This window comes from Argiope bruennichi, chromosome 6, assembly GCF_947563725.1.
Source record: "Argiope bruennichi chromosome 6, qqArgBrue1.1, whole genome shotgun sequence".
NCBI classification, from domain to species: Eukaryota; Metazoa; Arthropoda; class Arachnida; order Araneae; family Araneidae; genus Argiope; species Argiope bruennichi.
The window spans coordinates 65,752,601-65,777,110 of NC_079156.1; the positions used below are offsets into that span (position 1 = coordinate 65,752,601).

General features: G+C 29.6%; 1 protein-coding gene across 1 annotated transcript; it reads right to left on the bottom strand.

Annotated features, from left to right (window-relative positions):
• Positions 1–417: 417 nt before the first annotated feature.
• Positions 418–18,490, bottom strand: LOC129971042 (protein IWS1 homolog). The gene is made up of 9 exons (XM_056084510.1): positions 18,431–18,490; positions 16,763–16,847; positions 10,857–11,022; positions 9,293–9,356; positions 7,520–7,610; positions 4,729–4,864; positions 3,022–3,076; positions 640–697; positions 418–542 (listed from the first exon to the last, which is right to left on the bottom strand). The coding sequence occupies exons 1-9, from the start codon at positions 18,488–18,490 to the stop codon at positions 505–507; spliced, it is 753 nt and encodes a 250-aa protein (XP_055940485.1). The 3' UTR covers positions 418–504.
• Positions 18,491–24,510: the final 6,020 nt, after the last annotated feature.

Here is a 24,510-nt window from a genome sequence, read left to right on the forward strand (position 1 = left end):
ATCCAATTCCGAAACGGTACTAAAAAAATCACCGTGACATTGTACAGTGATGCAAGAGAAAAGAAATGTTTCTTGGTACTTTCTGGAGATAAAAAAAAACGTTACCACGATAAAACTGCCGATTGGTGTTTTTTATATCCTATCGCTTCCTAGGGGAAACGATACCCAGTGAAAGGTAACTATAGATAACAATCATATTACAGGTACTAAAAATAGTTGTTTTACCAAAGACTATTATTACTTCATTATTTTTTTTTTCTTTCAAATAAAGATATCAAATTGATCTTATTTATTTCTTCGGACATGTATTGTTAAATTCGTCAAGATGAATATCTAGTCAAAATGGATAACATTATCTATTTTAGATGCAAATAAAAGTAGGCTCATTGCTATAAATTATTTATTTCTGTCGTTGCTTTTGTTAAATCACTTATTAAATTGAGTAGTTTTTATTTTACACAACAATAAAGCAACTCGAAAGGGCAAATAATTGCTCCCAAGAATCTATTTTTTAACAAAGATCTTCAACAATATGTCATCGTCTGAAAAATAAAAAAAAAATTAACAATATTAAAAAAAAAATTAAAATTTTATACTAAACACAATTCTTTCTCTAAAAGATCTCCAAATTTGACAAACCTTTATTAATTCCAAAAACTTTGTTTAAGTTCTGCCGTAAGATCCTTTGGTCTTTTTCCTACAATTAAAAACAAAGTTAAAAGTAAGAATTTCTCAGAAATGTTTGTGATATAATCCATTAAAAAAATTCATTTGATAATTTTTCGATTCAAAACTCTTGAAAATAAAACAAGATTCCTAGTTAGTGAATATTTAATGCAAAGTTGATAATTAACCTTTTAAAGCCATATGAGAATAAAGAAAGAGATGGAAGGCGTCTTAAGGAAGGAAAGTTGTACGATTTAATGAAGTGCTAATTTAATTTCTCTATCTTCAATATCCAGAAAGTTATGACGAAATGAAAATTTCAACCTCCCACCATTTTCACCCCCTTCGAGCTAGATGGCCCATTGACACACTCATCCGAGGTTTCTACATTTCTAACATATTTCAAGCCAGTTATAACATCGAAACAAAATTACACTAGTCATCCTCCTGTTCACAAGATAACATGGGCAAAGCATTGTACGCATATGTATAATAACTTTTGATCGAAGGGTGGTTTTGAGTTCTAGGGACCACGATCGGAGAAGATCTGCAGAAATTTTTCTCAAGTCGTGTCATGAGAACCTTGCTATAGGTAGCCTTCCTATAGGAATCTACCTACCAGAAGAGGTTATTTTCTATGATTATTTAAGCAGAAGTTACTAATAAAACTCTTTCTAAAAGCTGTGCCTATTTTGAAAACTATCATCCAGCCAAATAACATGACATATATGTATATAATATGACAGACTAACTATCAAATAATGTGTACTGCATAGACTTTCGGGTACCTAATCCTTGACAGTATAAGCCATGTTCTAATGTGCCACCATATTAAGAAGTTCTTAAATTTCTATGATTTCATTTGATTAGATTTCTGGCCGTCTCTAAAAAGAGGCCTGGGTTCAAAAAAATCTTTGGGTACCTTAAAATATTTTTTCAAAGACAAAAATAAAAGAATAGAAGTTAAACATTTATATATACAAAATGTTAACGTACGTGGCACAGAAATCGAACTTATTTCTAATTGTCGAATGTCAACAATCACATATAAATAAAATATACGAATTTCCAACTGCTTAATCCAATGAACATTTTTACAGCTGTACAGCATCAAACGCTTTGCTTAGTTAATCAGTGGAGCTGCAAATTATTAAAAGTGTTCCGCATACAGTTCGCCATGTCGCCGAAGGGGATATTCCGACAGATTAAAGAAGATGTAAAAGAAATAGGCTTCAAATAGAAATTTTATTAACGCACAAAAATAAGCCTAGCCATTGCAAGATAAGTAATCGTTTTAAGACTCAAGATTTCTTGCCAGGCACCCGGGATCCCTTCCCAAATATGTCCCAATATTTATCATAATAAAATGAGACTGATAAAATAATTACCTTTCTTAAATAATTTGTTTGTATGCAATAAATAATTAAATACTCCTACATAAAAATAACTAATAAATTTGCATATTTTTCGTTTAAAAATGTACTAATATTTAGTTAATGAGATTTAGGAGTTCCTCCTATAGACAGATGCTTACGATAATTGTAGAAAGCATTCTAATGTAAATCTTGCCTTAGCATTTTAAATTCAATGGTTAAATGTGGTACTTCGAGTTAAGACTAAGAGTGTTTTTAGTTTTAAATTTAAATAGCATTTTGAATTGATTAACGAAAAATATCTATATTTTCTTGTTATATATTCGATAATGAGGAGGAAAATTTAAATACCTCCATAAAGTTCGGTTCTTTATTAATGAAGTAGTGAAATAGAGGGGGGTGGGTAAAGAAGTTTTTCCCCTGGCCCCAATTAGGCTAAGTCGGGCCCTGACGATTAAAATCGTCAAATTGGCGAAATTTTTTCTTCGCGCTTTTTGGTCGCCGTTACAACCGACAAGTACGTTTTGCATTCTATAATTGGAAACGAAACGTAGAAATATATTATCGTATTGGGCCTCAATTTCACAAGTGGTAAGCATTAATTTAGTTGAATATTCCCTCAATATTATAAATGTGTAGTATAAAATTTTATTACCTGAAAAAATCTAAAATTGATAATATAAATATATTAAATTTCTTTTTATTTTTATATAGTATTAAGTTAATTATTAATTGAAATTGAAAATAAATAAATTCCTTTAACTAGATAGTATTACTAAATCTAATGTTCAGAAGAAGGATAATTAAAAAGAAAACAAAAATAACCTACGTGATTTCAAATTTGTTCTGTGTCGCCTTCATTGATCAATAAATAGCAAGTGTAACTTTCATGATATAAATATTACACAAAATAACTTGATATGTATTTAAAGGAAAATAAAAAATGATTCAATAAATGCAATATGTAATTTACTTTACTTACGTCATTCTCATCATTTTCTATACTGCTCTCTAAAACTTTCATGACTCTGGCATACCTATATGGAAATAAATTCTTGATGAAAAAGATCGGTAAATTCTTTTAAATGTTATTTGTGGCTTTTGAAAATATAGATAAAATTTTTCATGTAAAATTTTACAAAATGAAGTTATTAAGTTAAACATTTAAATATTTTTTTAAACCTAAAAACATTTCCGAAATAAAATGTTTTAATTAGGAAACGATTATTTTTGGTTAGTTTTTTTCCCTAATGTTTGTAAATTGTCTTTTTTAAAACTATATGAATTCTTTTTTTTAAAGAAAAATTTACAAGCTGCTAAGTAATTCAATTAGTGGCTGTGCAGAAAATGGTGATCAAATTTCATCCAGACAAAAAATAATTTCACGATCATCAAATGTTGTGCAGGCATGAAAGAGAATATTGGTCTGTTATGTCTATCAGATATGTTAATGGAGATAAATAGTTATGCAGTGATTCTTAATTTCCGTATTATTATTTCTTTGGGCAAATTATCAATTTATTTTAAGAACATTGATTACAATTTCAAAACATTATCAACAATATTATATTGAATGGAACATCGCATATCTTGATCAGAAATGTAATTTCAACACAATAATGTTTTTATTTCGGCCTGTTATTCTAACTGTAAATTCTGTAATTAAAAAAAAATGTGTAAAAATCTGTTATATGACAGATTATCGGATTTAAAGCTACCAAATTTGGTTCATAGTTACTTCTTGGTAATCGCTGCTCATTTAGAAAAGGATTTCAAAAAATTTAATAATTTTTTTATTAACTTCATCGAAATTTTAAAGTTTTTATTCAATAAGTTTGGTTTGTCACCAAACAAAAATAATTTTGACAGTACTTGGAAATCCACACACACACACACAAAAAAAGTCTTTTGAATTTTGCCAATTTTATTTCTATGCCATTTTTCCTTTAATTTGTATTCATGTTTTCATCACATAATAAATAATTAAAAGGACGCGGGTGATTTTGAAATAAAGAAATTTATATATATTTCGTTGCCAGGCAAAAGTGAGACTTTGAATAAATGTTCTTTAATATTTTGATACTTTTGTTGCTTTTCTAAATATTTTGTAATTTTTTATTGATTTTAAAAGACAATGTGTACAATATTTGAATCAACGTATTTTATAATTGAAGGGCAAGAACACGTATGGGGATTTATTGCCAGAACAGATTAGCAGAACTCTGTAAGAACATTGAAAATTTTTTTTTTAAGTAGATGATAAATGATATATATCAGAGAACAACTAAATATTTACTTTACTGATATCCAGAAAATCAACTGTCGGCGGTTTTTAAAAATCGTTTGGTTCAAATGATATTCTCATTTTAAATTAAAAAAACAAAAACATTTCCGATAAAAGGTAAACTCAGCTCAAACTTATATAAACTCAGACAGTAAAATGAACAATGCTTTTTAGATTAAGATTATCATGGTACAATGTTTTTGATTTTCGAATCGAATGTTCTCCCCTCCCCCACACTATCTCGTACATCAGTAAACACAAAGATTTCCGTTTACATCAAAGATATTATTCGTATTTTGTTTTTTAAAAAAACGCTTAAAAAATTTTTTTTTATGGTTACACTATGCATTTAATGCTTTTTTATATGATTACGATTTCTTGTATTACATTCATTAACTTACGTACCATTTCACGTCCATTTCGCTACTAAATTCACTATCTGAAAACATTCCTTCATCTTCGTCTCTTCCTTCAGACGAACTACAGCATGAAAACCTCTGCATTTCATATTTTTCACACATATTTGCACTATTTTCTAAAGCTTAAAGGGGAAAAAATTATGCATTATCGATTATATGTTATAATTACTCTTCTTATATGGGAATAAAATAATTAACTATATATTAGATGTAATATATTTAAAACTCAAATTATTGGCAGATTTTCAATTAAACAGACTTGGAAACTGGTTTCAGAGAAATAGAAACGACATTAAAAATTGTTATTGATCTAGTTGTCAAATAAAGAATTTAATTTAAAACATGCAAATTCTTTTAATAATAAAATATTACGACTACAGAGTGTGTTTATACTAATTATTAAAATCATAATGAAGTAAAATAAAGCATAATTAAGTATTTTTATAATATAATATTATTACTTATAATAAAGTTCTAACTCTTCTGATCTCCCTATTTTCTGTTCTTCACAGAAATGTGTGTTTCAGAATAAGTAATTCTTACTTCATTTTAATAATTAAGTTGCTCATTTATTTAAATGAAGAAATCTGATATATAATAAGGGCTTTTGAAAATATTTTTATTATTTCCTTACAGATAGTAAGCTTTTATTAAAATTTTCATTCTGTTTAGTATATTTACTGCATTGCTCAGAGGTGTAGCAAGAACAAGTGGCGCCCGGAACAAAATAATACTTCTTGTGCTTCCAGTGATCATTAGTGGCTCAGAGAAGGCAATAGTATCCATAGAATGCTGTTAATTTTTCTTATTTATTTCAAAATATGGCTTAAATTCCACCTTGTTTCTATGGTTTTATGTTTTCATTAGGATTTCTCTCCTCTTATGGCTCAAAACTACTAAAATCTCTTATAAAATCTATATAAGAGATAGTTATTAGCGCACGCACTGTGGCGCCCAGAGAAACCCTCACAGGAGCGCTACAAAAAATTAGATAACATTCATAACACTAAAGATTTAAGAATTTAATTCCATTTGATACTTCTTATTTATGCGAAGTTTGACTGACAACAGTAGCCATCATAAAATCTAAATATTGTGTGGATATCAATATGTAAAAAGAAAATGAGGATAGCTTTTCAATCTAATTCCAACATTTGAAGAAGAAAAAATCAATGTTCAACAGATCCATTCATCCCACCGAGTTTTATACACTGGAAGTTCGCTTTAGCAAGCATAATTTGTTCTTACATGTACCTCGTAAAAATTCGCTAAGTGAGACAATTTTTTCCAGAGGATCAATGTAAAATAGAATAATGTGCTCCATTAAATATATATATAATAATAATACGATTTTTTTTAAATTTATAATACATGTCTACTCATCGAAATTTGACAAAAATGAGACATAGCATTACTGTTCAATAAATTTATAGCTCTTTTTCTTTATAGATTAAGCTTTTCGACAAACGATGGAACTGTTTCCCATGATTTCAGCATTTCCCTTATTTTACTGGAATATCGAATTTCCTTATTTACTGCTCTATCGAGGCTATTATATCCTCCCCTTATGACGAAATTTCATTTACAACTTCTTGATATGATACCAAGTGCTGCGTTGGTTACTCAGCTCCCTGCTAAACTTGTATTTATGCTCTTATATTATTGAAATACTTTTTCATATTGAAAATGAAATCATGACGCCTACCAGAGTGCTTCGCATTTTTTTTAATTCAATTATATATATATATATATATACATTTATTTAGCTATTACATTTTATTTTGCCCGTAACGCGAATCACTCTTTAAGCAAGTTTTAAATGTATTTTTTAAAGTCTATTCTATACATTTTAAGTGACGTTGAAATGAGTTTTATTTATCTGTACTTCTCAATTTACACGATTTAAAAATCACAACTTTATAAGTAGTGCACGAAATGAGAAAATGTATATACTAATGAAAATGCATCAAAATCAAAATAATCTTCGCTTTATTGCAAAGTTATTTGCAATAAATTAATTAATTATTATTAATTATTAATCATACATGAAACCCTACAATAATTGGTTATCATTCATTTCCAAGACCAGTTTAAGCCCTCTAGAGGTCTTTAGGCAAAGTAAGTCTTGGAGGCCCGCTTTTTCAATATCCAAATTCTTACACCTAATATACTTTTTTTAAAATTAATTTTAGTTTTTGTGTACACATATTATGTAACAAATTCTGATATTCTGACAAAATATTCAATTACGGGGCATTTTCGAGACACTTGATGTGAGTATTTCTCGAATGAAAAAAATTCAAGATTAAATTTAGAATAATTATACATAAAACAGTAAAAAAGAAAACTACTTTTGAACACAATCTAAATACTATTTAATTACAGAATCAGACTTTTTTTAAATATAAAGCAATATATTTTTGAAGTTTTTAAATTTGACATAAAAGATGTATAAGATAATTAATTAAGAATATAAGAACAATATTGTAGCATTTAATCGATATTTGATCTAAATTTGCAAAAGCTCGATTGCATCATGACCTTTGTAAATTAATGATAACATAAAATTAATATAATTAGAAAGTATGATAAAAGTGTGGATCGAAAAATTGTTTTGAGGGAAGATCTAATGTTACCGAGTTATAGGTAGTTGTCTATTTTTCTTATTTCATCCTTCAACTTTGATCACCTTTTTTAAGTACGATTAGTTGCAGTATCAAGTTTTAAGGAAACGACGAGAAATGAAACAGCATAAGAATATAAATAAATGATAAAACCTCTTCTTGAGTCTTCGTCGGTTCTCTCTTTTATCAAACAATTTTTCGTTATCAGTTCTTCATTTGAATCCAAGTCTTCCTCAGTAAAACCCTAAAATTCACAATTACAGTATCATGAATTAATCTATACTTATATAAAGCTCAATGTGTGTGTGTGTTGGCGCTCTACAGGCCAGACCGTTTGACCTACAGCTACCAAATTAGGTACATGTATACCTTGGAGGTCGGGAATGTGCACCTGGGGTTCCTTTTTTTGAATTTTTAATTATAACTTTAACTATTAATTAAAAACTAACTTTCCCGCCAAAAAAATCTTTTCATTTTCCCCACCGCCAAATAAGTAAGATTTCAATTTTTTTTCCAACAGTAATGAGGCTATGCTTAACACTTTCCGGCCGATTATTTCAAACGATTCTGTGTATTTTCTTAATGTTTGATGCATTTAAAATTAAACATTGTTAATGAATCGATCTTTCAGATTCATTCTGTAGTACTTTTGAATTAAAATAAAACAGAATAAAGGAAATAAAAAATTTCTAATTTGCATAGCGTTACCCCAATGCGTAGAAAAATTCACGCATTTGCGTTACCATAACTGGCGCTGAAAATTCACGCATGCGCATTGTGTTCTGATTTTTGACAACGGATACGGCCATTTTGAAGGCTTAACCTATTTTCGGCCGATTATTTTAAACGATTCTGTTTATTTTCTTTCATGCATTTAAAACTAAACATTGTTGATTAATTTATCTATTCATGATGAATCTGAGAAAATTTTGTAGAAAACTTCTTGAGATATTACATAAATTAAGAAAGATATTCTTTAGTGCCCATAAGGTTTAGTTTAAATACTCAGCGACTCTGTTTTCAGTACTCATATTTTTAAAAAAATGCTTCGTTTCAGTAAAAAATTTCCTTATATTAATTGCAATTTAACCATTTCTTCTTTAATTTAAAGCATAAATTCTACAGGAGCTAAAAGAAAATTAGAACGATACATATTACGTTTTGGTTGAAGGCCTTCATAATATTATGAATGAATTATATGACTATCAAAATTTGTAGCTTTAAAATATTTAATTATTAAAATTTTAACAAGTATTAAGATTGGTGAACCGGCTGGTCGCCAAAGGCGGCTAGTAAAGAATATACCTTGACAAATAATGAAATAAAGTTTTCAAAAATTGAAAATAATAAAGTAAAAAATAGGTAATTATTTTACAGATATTAAACAGCATCAAAAATAGCCGTTATTTAAAAATATTCAAAATCCATAATATGCGAAAATCGAGGGAGAAAAGAGAAAAGTAATAATTTTTTTTTTTTTTTAATTTAAAAGGGAGTAATGCCAGGGTAAAACTGAAGAATTTTCTACTAAACAAAATATATTAATTAAGATTCAATATCTTTAACAGAATGTTTAAAAAACATTCTGTTCAAGAAAACAGTGACAAAAAGAATAAAATTTCCCAATATTTTTTTATCTGAAATTCGTCGGAATAATATCTAATATATTGTATTATCTAAGTGCAACTAAGAAGAATATGTAGAAGTTTTAAAATAAAAGTAACAAAACACCTGTTGAATGCTGTTTGATGTTTCATTACTTAAAAATATGAACGTTTCAAAGTTCTATTCATCTTATGAACAGGGGGACATTCACTTATTTTTTTCTTTGCTTTCTACTCTATAAGATCCTCTTTTCATTATACAGAATTGTAAATGTCTTAAAATATAAAAAAAATAAGGGATGGAAAAATGTTAAATAGATACCTCAAATTCTTCATCTTCATCATCCGTATCTCTAAAAATCCACGATTTCAAACAATCTTCGTCGCTAAATAAAGCATGAAATTGAAAATAATGGAAAAGCTAACATAAACAATATGAAAACTGAAGTTCATTGAATCCTTTCATTAGACATAGTTATAATCATACACCAGCATGCATATAGTAGATATGAGATTATCAAACTTAACTACCAGTACGCTTACTAATTTTTTTTTCATTCTAAATTTCAAAATTGAAATATTTTTTTCTGTTTTTCACCCTTTTATCAATAAATATAGACAAAAAAAAAAAAACTGTAGTTTTTTTTTATGTATTCTGTGGGGATATATTTGAACATATTAACTTAATTAGACTTAAATTTTCAATTACTTTATGTTTTACAGCCTTTTGCTTTTCTAAAGCTGATCATGCTTTTTTTTTGGGGGGGGAGGTGAAGTCTATTGAAGTAGCCAAAAGATTTTGATATTTTTGTTTGATTTTTTTGTTATCCTATTGTTAAGCTAATAGTGTTATGTGATATTGAAAAAGAAATGAAATTTTTAGCTATAACTTAATTACTAACCACTGACTTATAACGCTGCAGCTTTAATTTAAAACTTTAGAATAAATATTTCCTAACTCTTAGCCTAATAAATTTCTGAAAAAGGTAAAAATATTAGAAAAAAATTGCTTATAAAATTATATCTGCATCTGTAAGAGTACATTTCTGCAATCAGCTCTTTACATTTAAAAAGAAAACAAATGTCCTAAGGGATCATTAATATAACAAGTAAGAGAAATTAGACAGAAATCATTGCAGGCAAGATTTCATTAAAATAGGAAAAAAAGTATTTAAAAAAAGAAAAAAAAAATGTTGAAGTAGGAAACAACGATTTGTTTTATTCTCTTTAATATTATGTTTTAGGAATATTTAAAATTTAATTTATTTTTATTCCATCTAAAGAACTTACTTTCTCTTCTTTTTTTATTTCTTTAGTTTTTTTCATTTGTATGCAATATTCTAATTTTTTTAGAGCAATAACAAAAAAGGATTTTGTATATGTTGTCAGCAATAATGTATTTTATTTTATTAAAGAAAAAAAAACATTGCTATTTTTTTCCTTTGCTTTTTAACTATTTAATTTTAGAGAAATGTATTAGTCATTTTAGATGTGAAAAAAAAATCACCATTGGAGAAATATACATCTGATAAATAAAAAGTTTACATTTTGTTATAATGGTCAGAAATTAACTTGGGTAGCATGTAAGTTTGGAACTGGAGGAATGCCAACACAGATGTAGCCCTCGTCATCAGACAGTGGTTCATAATTACGAGCTCCATCTCAAATTAGCAACAAAAGTAATCTTATTAAATACATAATTCTTTATATTTCAGAATCACTAACATAAGTAATTTAATACTAAATCATGCTATTACAATACTAAGTGTATATTGCATAATTTTAACTACACTAATTGTAATAAATATATTTAAAAAAACAACAAGAAAAGATCCACCAGATTCATAACAAAATCATTTATTTGTAAATAGGTGCAAAATACATACCATTCTTTATTTCGGTTTTCAGAAAATTCTGCAGATGTAGGCTTGCACATGTATTTGGTTTTCTGGTTTAGTTTACTTTCCTTATTATTAAATTTGCAATATTCCATATCATGATATTTCCTGCAACATTCCTCTTCTTCAACAGATTTTCTATCCTTTTCACCATCTGATAATAAAAATGATATTCCACTAAGAATGTCATTAATTTCACATGTCTAAATTCAAAATAGAGTCCGAAGATAATAATGTGCAAAATTTACTGATATTTTTTTAATAAATGCAAATAATTATGCCTTTTTAAAAGTTTAAAAAGTTAAATTTTGTGCATCAATCGAATTTTTATTTTATGGTTCGTTATTGAGATAATTTTTTAAATATTATTATGAAGGAAATTAAACAAAATTACGGGAAAATATGTTCTTTAAAACGGATATTTCTTTCTTTTCCATGAAAATGTATTCGTTTCTAATGAATCAATTATTCCACTGCTAAATTTGAAATAAGATTTAGAAAAGTCTCCGTATATAAATTGCCAACTAAAAGAATTGAAATTATAAATAAAATATTTAAATAAACAATATAGCAAATTGTATTAAAAACAGAATTCTTAATTACTTCAAATATTAGCAAACGACTTTTATTCTTTAATATTTATTTTCATTAGATTATATTTTTGTTCTCTGAATTTTAAGTTGCAGATAAAAAAAAGAACTCTATTGATAAAAAAACATGTTAATTCAATAATCAACATGTTATTATTAATATTATTTAATAATTTATTCATGAAAGTAAAGCAACGTGGGATTTGCAGATAATGAAAAACTAAAATATTGAACCAAGTTTGTTTATTAAGGTAATTGTTTTATTAAGGTAATAATTTTTTTTTCTTTAAAAGTTCTAAAAATGCAGATGAATCAATTTAATATAAAAATGCAATTCATTTGTTATGATACCTTCCGATTTTTGTATTAAATATTAAACTTTTTGCATTTTCTAAGTTTTAGATGTAACGTCTTGTAACATAGCTTTAGATTCACATTCAGATTTTAAAAAACAATAAATGAATAACTATATATTAAAACTGAAATTGAATGTACAAGAAATAAATATTTCAAAGTATAATATGATGCTAGAAAAATAATGTTTTAAAATTAAACATTGTGATTTATTGGCTGGTATACTGTCTATAAATTGACTAAAAATCATTCTAAAATTTTATAAAGTAAACTGTTAGATATACAGCTATAAAATTTGGCAAATAATTATTTCTTGATCAGTAGATGTTAAAAGAGAGTTTCCAAAATTTTGATAATAATAATCAATCAAAATGTAACGTTTTCCCTCAATATTATCGAAGCATATTATGACGCAAAAATTATTTGTATAATTTTAAAATCCTAAAAATTAATTTTATTAATAAAAATTTTATATTCGTGGAATTTTTCTCTATTCTTAAAAAATTATAATAGTATAAATTTGGCAGCTAATATATTTTTTATGTAGTGAGAACCAAAATTGAAATGGAATTTTAGCAGCAAAGGTTACTATCCCCTAATACCAGAGAATCGTTGTTAAAAAATACCAAAAAACTTCAGTGAACAAAGGAAAATTTGTTGATAGCACTTATGAAAAACAGTTTTTTGGATCAAAACTTAAAGAGACGAAATTTCTTAATAATTGAAAATAAGCTTGCAACAAAGGTATGTCCTTTGAGTTGAATATTTTAAACAATGCACGAGAAATATGTTCAATGTCATTTTTTACTTTCACGTATAAGTATTATAAAGAAAGTATAGTAATCGTCAAAAAATTCTAACTCAGGATTCTGATAAATCTCCACGTTTTAAGCCTTCCAGAGTTCGAAAAACACATTGTTGGCAAAATCTCCGTGTTTTTGTGACAAAGATAACTTAACGAGGCTTTAAGCTAGACGATTGATTTTGATATAGTTTTTATACCAAATTTGCAAATTTTTGTCAAATTTTGAGTAAAATCTGTTTAGAAGTCCGCCCGTCTGTTTGTTCGAATATAATTCAACACGAAAATTACAAAAGGAAAAGAGTTAGATAGATAAGATTCAGTACACAGACTTCACATCTCTAATGTATGGACCCATCAAATATTGAAACAAATCCAAAGGGTTAAGTGTCTATATTTTCAGAAACATGTTAACGCAATAATTCAAAGATGTAATGACTTAAATACAAGAAAATTGGTATAGGATTTTGCTACTACAAGTGCAGTTTTGTGTCAAATCTTTGTTTCAATCGGTTAAAAAAAATGTGTTTAAAATCCAAATTCGATTTTCGGATCGCATTCCAGGGATTAATCGCCAAATAACTCTGCACAGAGGACACTATAGATACAGTAAAAATGCTATATTCATGCCAAAAGTTAATATTTCATAAATATTGTACACCAATGCCATGTAAGTCGTTCTCTAACATGACAAGTTTATTAGAGAGAGTTTGTGAGAAAGTTTTTAGAAGACTTCTCCAACTGGTTTGATTACTGGATAAACTGTCGGAATTGTCATAATTCCAAATTTATTCAGCATAGCTGGGGGGGGGGGGTCATCTGGATAATTAATTAGACGTGCTGTTATTACAACTTCTCTTCTATTTTTAAGCCATGTGTTAAGGGAAAACATGGATGGAATATCTCCCAGAGCTTTTTGTACTTTTGTTTTAATAAATTTGGTGCATATTTTGAAACGAGGGTTTTTGATAATAAGAGATTATATATTCAACAGCAGCCCACTCAAAGCATGGGTACGACTCCGCGAACGTTTTTGCGAAATAATCCGCCTTTTGATTCTAAATACTGTTTGAATGCCTTGTAGACTATATCAATGCGATTTTTTTTGGTTGACATTTGTTCTAATAAGCATTTTTTTAGCTATTCTATGAATAATTCTTTGAGATTTAATAGATAAAATTTTCAAGGTTTGAAGAACAGAATAACTATCTGTTAACAACAGAAGATTTTTTTTCCTGGAATTGCCAGCTTATCGATAGCAATTCAGATTGTTAAAGCTATCGCTGTAAAGATGAAATTAATAGGCCGAATTCGATAAACAAAGGATTGAGTTTTTAATAGGTATTTTATGTATATTTTACAAAAATAATCTGCATTGAGTTAGTTATTGGATTTATGCATACGCCCATTTATGGCGTTATTAAATTTCTGTGCATGTAATCATTGCCAAATTTAAAAATAAAATAATAATGAACAAATCAAGCCCACTGTATTATCATGCCGAATGCTTGGTACTTGAGTCTTGAACATTTTAAAAATCCCCTTTCCAAGTGAATAAGCTCTATTAGAACCTTCATTTTTTTTAATATTATTTATAATGATGTGACTTTTTGTAAATAAGCATTTTATCTAATATGTAGCCAACTACAGTTAACAAAAAAATAAGCGTTTATTTCAAGCAACAAAAGAAATGATTGCAACGTTTTGAGCAAAACGATTGATGGTTTCAGAAAATAAATCGATGAGATGTCTCTTAAATCCTATCATTAACATGAATTGACTCCAGCTATTTAAATTTAATCGATGAAAATCAGATGTTTAAGTTTTATAATGCTTATGATTATTTGATTATGTATTCTTTGCTGACGATTTCAGTCACGGCTGAGGTAACAATGAACTTTTAAACCATCCGAGTATAAGAAACCTGATATTAATGATTGCACAATTTCGACTACACAGCCAACGGGAGTAATTTCCCCAAAACCTTCTCGAATATTCTCTAATAAAGGTGTCACCCCAGAGAAAACATTCCATAACATTGGCGTACAATAGTTACGAAATATTAACCTTTTACATTTACTGTTTTGCTGAAACTATTATGTCATCCTTGGCGAGTTATTAGACGGTCACATGCCAAATTTGATATATGTAAATCACTGCGACTTTGAGTTATCGCATATTATTACGTGTTTCAAAACGTACAGATCGATAGACAGTCAGAACCTTATCGGATGTGGCTCGAAATTTCAGAAGTGTCTAGATTATAGATATTAATTCTATGTATCGAATGTTATCTAACCAGCTTTCTTCGTTTTGTAGTTATCTTATATTCGAACAGCTAGACAGACAGACTTTCTCTAAACAGATTTTGCTCAGAAATTGAAAAATCTGCAAATTTGGTATAGTGATAGATATCAAATTTTGACAGTGAAATTTTGAAATTCAGACAGTGGAGATTTTCCAAAAGTGTGTTTTACGAACTCAGAGAGGTTTAAAACGTGGAGATTCGTCAAAATATCGGGTTTGAATTTTTCTACAATTATTTTGTTTTCTCTATACTACGTGTACCAGAAAATAAAAATGTGTTAATGGACTGAGTAGTATAATTATTCATAACGTCCATCTACCATCATCACAATGCGCGACCTACCATTCATTAATAAGAACATATCGACCGAATACTGGAGAAAATTTTTGTGTAAAATTACGCTAGATGAACCAAAAATTTTAACTTTTAATTCATGTATTATTATACTATTCAAAATTAATTTTAAAAGTACAATATTTTAGTTAAAGAAGTGTGTCAATGAGTAATAATGTAATAAAAATCATAGCCCTTCATTGTCGTTACGTATGACTTGCTCTGGATATCAGTAATATTGTGAGCAGTCGACCATCGATAGCTTCAAAATTGTCCACTGAAAATTAATCTATTGATAGCAATATAGAGAGAAATAAATAAATACACAAACACAACAGGAGTGGTCTTCCTAAACCTTTCTCGCATACTCTCTCATAAAGGCGTCATTTCTGAGAGCGCTTTACATGGCATTGTTGTGCAATAGTAACAAAATATTAACTTTTGGCGTGAATTTAGCATTTTGATTGAATCTTTCGTGTCATCTTTGGCGATTAATCTTTGGCATGCGGTTAATAGCATCCAAAAGCAGAATTTGTGTTTTAGATGTGTTTTTCTCAACCGACTGAAACCAAAAATTAACGCAAAACTGCAATTGTAGTCACAAAATTCCATGCCAAATTTGATATATTTAAATCATTGTGTTTTTGAGTTATCGCGTTTACATGTTTCTGAACATAGAGACCGACAGACGGTCAACCCCCTCAATGGATTCGGTTCAAAATTAGATAAGTGTTTAGATTATAGATGTTAATTTTGTATATAGAATTTTATCTATCTAGCTATCTTCGTTTTGCAATTATCGTGTTAATTTATATTCAAACAGGCGGGCTTCCTCTGAACAGATTTTACAAATATTTTATAGAAATTTGCAAATTTGACGTAAAGGTCATATATATCAAATTTTAATCATCTAGCTCAAAGCGCTTTTGAGTTATCTTTGTCACAGACAGACGGACATTTTCCAAAAACGTGTTTTTCGAGCTCAGGGAAGTCTAAAACGTGAAGATTAGATAAAATCTCGAGTTTGAAATTTTTTGACGATTACTATACTTTCTCTATACTAGGTATAAAAGAAAGTAAAAACCATCTATAGTTGTCAAGAAACTCGATATTGTCGTTTGTTCCAGTTGATAAATAAGTAAAACTAATACTATTGATTTCATTTTGATACTATCAATGTTTAAAGAACATTATTGCTTATGTCAATTATGCATTGAATTTTTGCAAATTTAAAAGGAAATATTCAAACAAGATTTTATTTGAACAATGGCAACAGGAGTAGTTCGTTTAATGAATTAATAAACTAATTTAAATAATATACCAAAGTAATAATTTTTTTAATTAATTAATTTTATTTTTCTGTTTATTGTTTGGAGCAAAAAAAAAAAAATTAAATTTTCTGCATTCTAATCGGAATTATAGATTTTTTATTTTTACAAAGAGTTAACTTTTCTGGATGAAATAGCACTTTTAAGTTAAATTCTAAAAATAAAGCAAGGATAAATACCATATCGCAATGTTATCGCTTTGAACTTTTGATATTTTTTCCGAGCATGTTTAGTGGCCCGTTCTACATCTTCCTCTGTAAATCCCTAATAATAAAATCAGATTAATATATTAACTAATAAATATATATTCTGTTATAATAATATATTGTTTGCTAACGGAGTCTAAAATCCTCCACGCTTTTGCCCATGCGTTAGGATGGGTTTAAATCGGCAAAATAGGGGTGAGAGGAAAAAAGGAGATGTTTACATGTAACAATAAACTAAATTCCGGAAGTGACGCACATTCTTACGTGCGTCACTTACGGAATTTAGGCCCCCCTTCCCAATAGTGGGATAGAACCGCTGAAAAGTAGTCGTCTCAGAATACTGAAAACAACAGTATATTATTATAACAGAATATAATAATAATAACATCATATATTATATAATAATTACAATATAAATATACATATATACTTATAAATAACATAAGAATACAATATAAATAAATTTTTTGATTATAGCATATTAAATATATTATAATCAGATTTATATGTAAATAAATTAAAACTTATTCAACCAGTTACAAAAATTAAAGATTGTTAATTTATATAGTCCTCTGTAACAGAGATCCAATAGCTAATCTCTTAATTGTCGGATACAGATACGTAAAAATTTCTGTCTACTCTCTAACGATAATTTCCTAAAGATATGGACTCCGGCTTCAACTGGACTTCAGAATTGCACGGTCTTTTATTTTCCCACAGTGAGTCTTTAACAGGTGCAGAAATAAAACGCAGCATATTCCTTTCTGAAATTATATATATTGCCTCACAAACCAGGATAACTAACAATCGCCTTGGCTCAGAAGGCAGAGAGCATCCTGTTTAAAAATGATCGGTCCGTGGTTCGAATCACAGCCAGTGTGTTGTATCCAAAGACTGGAATTCTTTTATTTAATTTGTTATCTATTTAAGATCTGGAACATTCTAGATCTTTCTTAAATATTCAAATTGGATTGTTCCCGAACATTCTGTATGTGTATAAAAGCTGAGTCCCATCAGTGACGGATAAGTTCACAGCATCGTGCTATTGTGAATTGCTTCGTTCTAATAAATTTAATGTGTTCTAACTAACTAATTTGTTCTTGACAATATGTTAAACTGTTACCCTACTGGGGGCATCTCAAGTACGAGGGTGATAAGCTTCCAGTATGGTGGTTGATTCTCACCGCCCTGGTGGGTACAGAAATGGACGTACTTCCCAAGGGAAGAGTCGTGCCGTGACCGTCGATGATCCTCAGAACTCAGCCACAGTTCCCGCCCGTGTTACTGTCGCGGTGGTCCGGCCATTTAGTTTTACCCGTGTGCCTATGGGCGGGGTAAAAGGGTTTATGGTATGTAAAACTGTTTCTGAAACTGTTTTCTTTCTATTTTCTGTCTTCGTCGAGTTCTGATGCGCTCACCATGGTTATGATATAAAGACCTTGATGAAAGATAAAAATGAAACTATTTCTTTAAAGTCATAAGGATAAAAAATTTGTTAAAGACCTCTACTCCTATTTATTCAAAGAATATTTTACAGATAAATATTAAAGCGCTAAAAACTAAGCATACAAACATTTTGTCATGTTTATTACAAATGCAAGCTAACATTCTTCTTGTAATAAATAGCAAAATACAACATACCTGAAATTCCTCCTCCTCGTCATCAGTATTTTCAAATAAGATTGAAAAGTTACGGTCCATTTTTTTGCTAAAAAAATTGCATTCAAAACGTGAAATAAAATATAAATAACACAACAAAAAATTCAAATAATTTAGTTAGTGATGGCCTGTGCCTGGTAACTGCAAGATTGCTGCAACTTTTTCTACATTACGCTGTGATACCGTTTGGAGTAATTTAGCCCGAAAGGATCTAATTCCCTTCCTAATTATTTTGGAATAATTTAATTATTTGTCAATAAAAATAAGATTTTTGAGTTCAGTTTTTTTTTTTTCTCTTATTCCTTTCTCTCGTTTATATTCAAATGTGACTTAATAATAATAAACCAGAGGGAGTGGTCTCCTTAAAACTTTCCCGCATACTTCCTAATACAGGTATTATCCCAGAGGAGCTTGCATGGCATTGACGTACAATAGATACGAAGTATTAAATTTTAGCGTGAATATAGCATTTTTATTGAATCTATGGTATCATCCTTGGCGAATTATTTGACGATTAATCCCTTGCATACGATGAATAGTACACAAAAATCGAATTTGTGTTTTAGACACAATTTTTCCCAATCGCCTCTTTCTTGTATAACGTGGTGAAATAAATTGAAGTTAAATTTTAAAAGTTACTTTTTTTGGGGGGGGGCCAAAATATGTTTACTAGGAAAAAAGAATATACAATATACAAGGTAAAAAGAATATACAATATACAAGGTAAAAAGAATATACAATATACAAGGAAAAAAGAATATACAATATACAAGGTAAAAAGAATATACAATATACAAGGAAAAAAGAATATACAATATACAAGGAAAAAAGAATGTTTTTTTTTTCTGAAGAGTTTTAACAGAAGAGAGATTGCGCTTACATGTGAGGAGAACCGCTTAGCATTTACTAATGTTAATTTGCATTTTCTATTGAATAAACCATATTTCAATAAGTTTCAGATGTTCATTTAATTTCAGTATAATTCTGTTATAATCCTTTGTACTGGGAAAGATTATACTAGGGATGGCAAACTTTTTCGGTCGCGGGCCAAAAATCGGGGGAAAAAAAATGGCGGGTTAAGATAAATTTTTGAAAATGAGAAAAACAATATACAAGTACTACAGTTTAAATATGTTAATGAGATTTATGAAATTGCGATTTCATTTTTAAAAGTTCCTTATATTGAGATGTACTGATTCTAAGGAACGAAGCTAAATGCTCATCTGGCAGTCTACTTCTGAAATCATTCTTTCTAAGGTTCATAGATGAAAACACTTGTTCACATATATAAGATGAAGTAAACATAGCACTGATTTTCTTGGCGTGAGATATTAAATTTGGAAAACGTACTTTCGATAAAGATTTGTAAAACTCTAACCTTTGCATATTTAGAAACAACTGCTTGAGATGATTGTTAGATTGCAACTCAATTAATTCAAGCTGCAAAGCTGAGCTCACTGCTTCACAATTTACGTTAAAAGGCATGGTAAAAATATCCAATTCTGTTTGAATGGCACTGAAATCTTGAAATCTACGTTCGAACTCAAAATGCAGTTTTTAAAGCAATCTTCATCATTCTTAAGCTTCTCTTTATTTACTGAGGGTATTGAATTTAACCTCGAGAAATGAGAAAAGTCGTTCTTAGCTAGTTGCCCAGCAAGCAGATTAAGTTTTAGTTTAAAAGCTCTGAGATGGGCCCAGATATCGTCGATAAATTGATTTTCCCCTTGCATCTTGACATTCAAGTTGTTCATATGACAAAGAAGATCTGTGAAAAATGGAAAGTCCGAAAACCATTCTGTATCTTCTAACATTTCGCACTCCGCAGAACACTGTTTCTCATGGAAAAACGATACAATTTCGTCTTTCAGCTGCCAAACTCGCTCGAAAACACGTTCTGCACTAAGCCACCTAACTTTCGTGTAATACAGTACATCAGAGTATTCAGATTGCACTGACTGAAGAAAATCTCGAAATAGTCTGCGAGTAAGCCCACGAGATCGAATATTGTTTACAAGTTTCACGACTGTATCAAGCACTGGTTTCATATTCAATGCAGATTTACACAGAGCATCTTGATGTATAACACAATGTAGAACACTATTGTTCCCGGGATAGTTTTGATTAAAGAGTCCAAGAAATCCAGATTTTTTCCCTGTCATATTTGGTGCTCCATCAGTCGTAATATTACATATATTTGTTATAGGCACTTTCATAGTTAAAATCCCGTTGTAGTTCCCTTTAAAGAACGCATGCACGCCAGTTCCTCGGTAATTTCAAAGTTCTCATCAACACCTCTTATAAACAATACTAATTGAGCAGTATCATTCATATCAGTGCTTTCATCCATAGCTATAGAGCAAAATTTAAAGTGACCAAACTTTGACTCTAATTGTGATGTCAAATTTTTATCGATGGCTTCGATTCTAGAAGTCACCGTTTTTCGAGATAAGTTTAGTCTCAAAATTATTTTTTTTGTCTAGACATAAAACATCACAAACTTGAAGCATACATTGTTTAACAAACTCCCCATTACTGAGAGCTTTATTATTTTTAGCAATATTGTTTGCTACAATGTAACTTGCATATAGCTGCTTCTTGGATATTGCTGCTTCCCTTAATGAAAAAATTTTGTCGGTCTGATAATTTTTTACAAAGATTCTGCATTTTGTTTTCTTTCATATTCGGACATTGCTTCGTAATTTAAATTCTTATTCTTAGATGTAAAATGACAGGAAATATTATAGTCTTTGAAGACTGCTACAATTTCATTGCAGATGAGACACACTGGTTTATCTTTAACAATTGTAAAAAAAATATTTCCAGGACCATTCATCATTAAAAGCACGGCACTCTGAATCAACTTTACGTTTTTTAGTAGACATTTTGGGGTTGAAATATTTTACGAATAACCCAAACAAGCACTAGCCTAGCTACGCTATACTTTTAATACTTTCACCACTATTCACAATCCGCAATCTTTCCATACGCAATCAAAAATATTAAAATTCACGTCAAAAGAAAAGCCGCAGTCTGCTCGTGGTCTGCCACATGCGAGGTCTAATTGATATAAAATAGATTCACATGGATCATGTCTGCTTCCGAGAGAGGGATAACGCTTGTTGGCGCCAGTCTATAGCAATAACTAACAAAGAACTTCCGCTTTTAACACTTTACCGATTGAAAGCTGTCTGTGCTTGATATTTTTGTCGATTTATGTTATGTAAAACAAAAATAGAGAAAGTAAAAAGATCATCAGTCCTTTGAAAAAAAGAAAAAATAATAATATTTAACAAAGTAGAAAAGAAGATGGATATAAAATAAATATTTCTTTTACTTTCCATGGGACCGGCGAATTAAAAGGTATGTAGCAGTTTTAACTCGCGTTGGAAAAAAAAAAAAAAAAAAAAAAAAAAATTTACCCCCCCCCCCAAAAAAAATGGTAAAAGTTTTACTAGTTCAAATTATAAACGAAGACGAAAGATACGCAGAAGATATACTATATAAATTAAAAATCAATGAAAATAATATAAATGATTTTTTTAATGCAAATAGTCAGATTTTTTCCTGGCCCGTGCTAGTTTAACAGCAAATGAAATGAGATGCAAGCGGTGCGTTGGTAATCCACGCTTGGTTCTCGTGAAACAAACAAAAAATGTTGACGGGTTTTCTTGGAACTTTAAGACACCTTGAAACGCTTCCCGATCGATTAGATCGGGTTCCTTTATTAAAGGCTTTAAACATAGCCTAAAACAAGTTGTTATTATTATATACAAATATATTAAACGCGGCATATTTTCAGATATGGCATATGAGACAGATATCAGTAGAAAAACAGTCGGAGAATATAGTGAGAAAATAAGAGACGTAATAGTATGTTACGTAATAAGTAATAATGACAGGCAGGGTGACCTAATTGAAGATGGAAGGCCGAAAAATCATCGAGTTAGACAAGTCTTTTTTTTAAGAAGAAAGTATAATAGAGGTAGGGTAATATAGGGCAATGGTATTTGGAGGTATCGAGTGGGCAAGTAAAAAGTCGTTTCTTGTGCCTGTAACCAATAGAAATACTTAATGCTGAGAATTTAGATGAATATGTTCTTCCTGGACTACAATAATAACAGATGAGTGGCGTGCTTATAGAAGCACTCTCTCTAATAACGAAGATTTTGGTCACCAACAAATTAACCATTCCAAAAATTTTGTAAGCCCAAACGATGTAAATATTCATAAGCAGAATATCGAGGGTTTTTGGTCCTTAACAAAAAGGCTTTGTGTAACAAACAAGGAATACATCAGGATCAGCATTTTGACTACCTGATGCAATTTATTTGGGAATTTAGGATAAGTAAAAACAAAAGATTTAATATGTTACTTAATTTGCTAAAAACAAATCATTAATGTTTGTGCACTGCTTTTTGCTGTGTCGTTTTTCTCACATATTTTTTGGGCAAAATTATTTTTCCAATGCGGGCTTAAAACGGCCACCTACCGATTAAAATTAAATCCGTGGGCCGGATAAAACCTTCTGGCGGGCCGGATTTGGCCCGCGGGCCGTAATTTGGCCATCCCTGGATTATACTCTATACTGATTATTATAGTATATTATTATATACTATAATATTATAGTGTCGTGCATAAAATGGCCGATTTTTCTTGGCCGGGGCTCTAGAATATTGTTGATGATATATAACCGAAATTGCAGCCCTAGGCAATTCTTGCTTGGATGTTCCTTTTAATAGAAAATTATATTTTTTAAAAATGGATAATGAATTTCCTATTAAAGATATATGACGATAATTTAACAATTTAGTCGGGAATGTTCATTTTGTAAATGAGGTCATCAAACCAAACTCATCCAAATGCCGTCGCAATGCCCTGGACGACTGAATCATACTGAGTAATTCCAACTGTATATCCTTCAAGGCGCAATACCCTTTAAATTTTAAGCCAAAACAAACAAACAAAAGCGTAAAATTTGGCTTAAAGGAGTAAACAGGATAAATTTTGTGACGACTGTATTCATCGTTTCGATTCTGGGGATGTTCCATTACTTGGGAGCACTGAGCAGTTAGAGCTCTGAAAAGAGCGACTAAGCGAGCATTGTAATGAAGCGAGAAAATAAATAAAATCTCTAAAATTTGAATTAAAAAAAACATTACCTTATACCTGTATAGCAGATTTAGTATGATCCAAGGTGCACCGCTGGGAGGAAATTAGTTGATCTCTTCGCGCCATTTTCAGTACAATTAATTTGCATAAAAAAATCTAGTTATATTTTAAATTAAAAATAATCTATAATCTCTCTCTCTCTCTATATATATATATATAATTAAAAATATTTACACTGTAATATAAAACGAACGTCAGCGAAACTCAAAATAAAGAGCAGGAAACTTCGTGCAGTTTTAAGATGGCCAAGGCTACTGATAAAAAAAACAAAAAAAAAAACAAAAAAAAAAAAAAAAAACGACAAAACTTCCTACCCCTTAGTACGGGTTGGTCGTTTCTAAGAATTCTGACCCTCCCAAACATTATTCCTTGAAATAAGTTGATTTTCCACGAAAAGGGGGGGGGGGGAAGGACAAGAAATATAACACGGGTGTTCTCTTTTCGCTATACCGTCCCGCCGGGGCCTCCCAGATAGAAAAAAGCAATAAAAGTTTTAGAGAACGCAGTCTTCTCGGAGGCCCCGGTCCCGCCGACCAAAGAGAGAAATAAAGAAATAGCGGTACCATAGAGTTGAAATAGTGCAACCCTATTTTGGTGTAGGACAAAATAAAATCCCGTGACTTCGGAAGAGAATTTGTAATCGCTGTAACCACATTCTCCATTATATTTCAATGGCAGATTATTTCTCGCTTTTAACTGTTAAATTTTAAAGTTTATTTAAGCCATGATTCGCTTTTGCTGTGCAATTGGATGCAAAAAAAAAAAAAAAAAGCTTCTAAGGATAGTCTTGTATCATTTCACGGCTATGTACAATAAACATATTCTATTATATCCATTTTAAGTCCATTTAAAATTTCCTAACTTAAATCACTTAGTGTTATAACTGAATA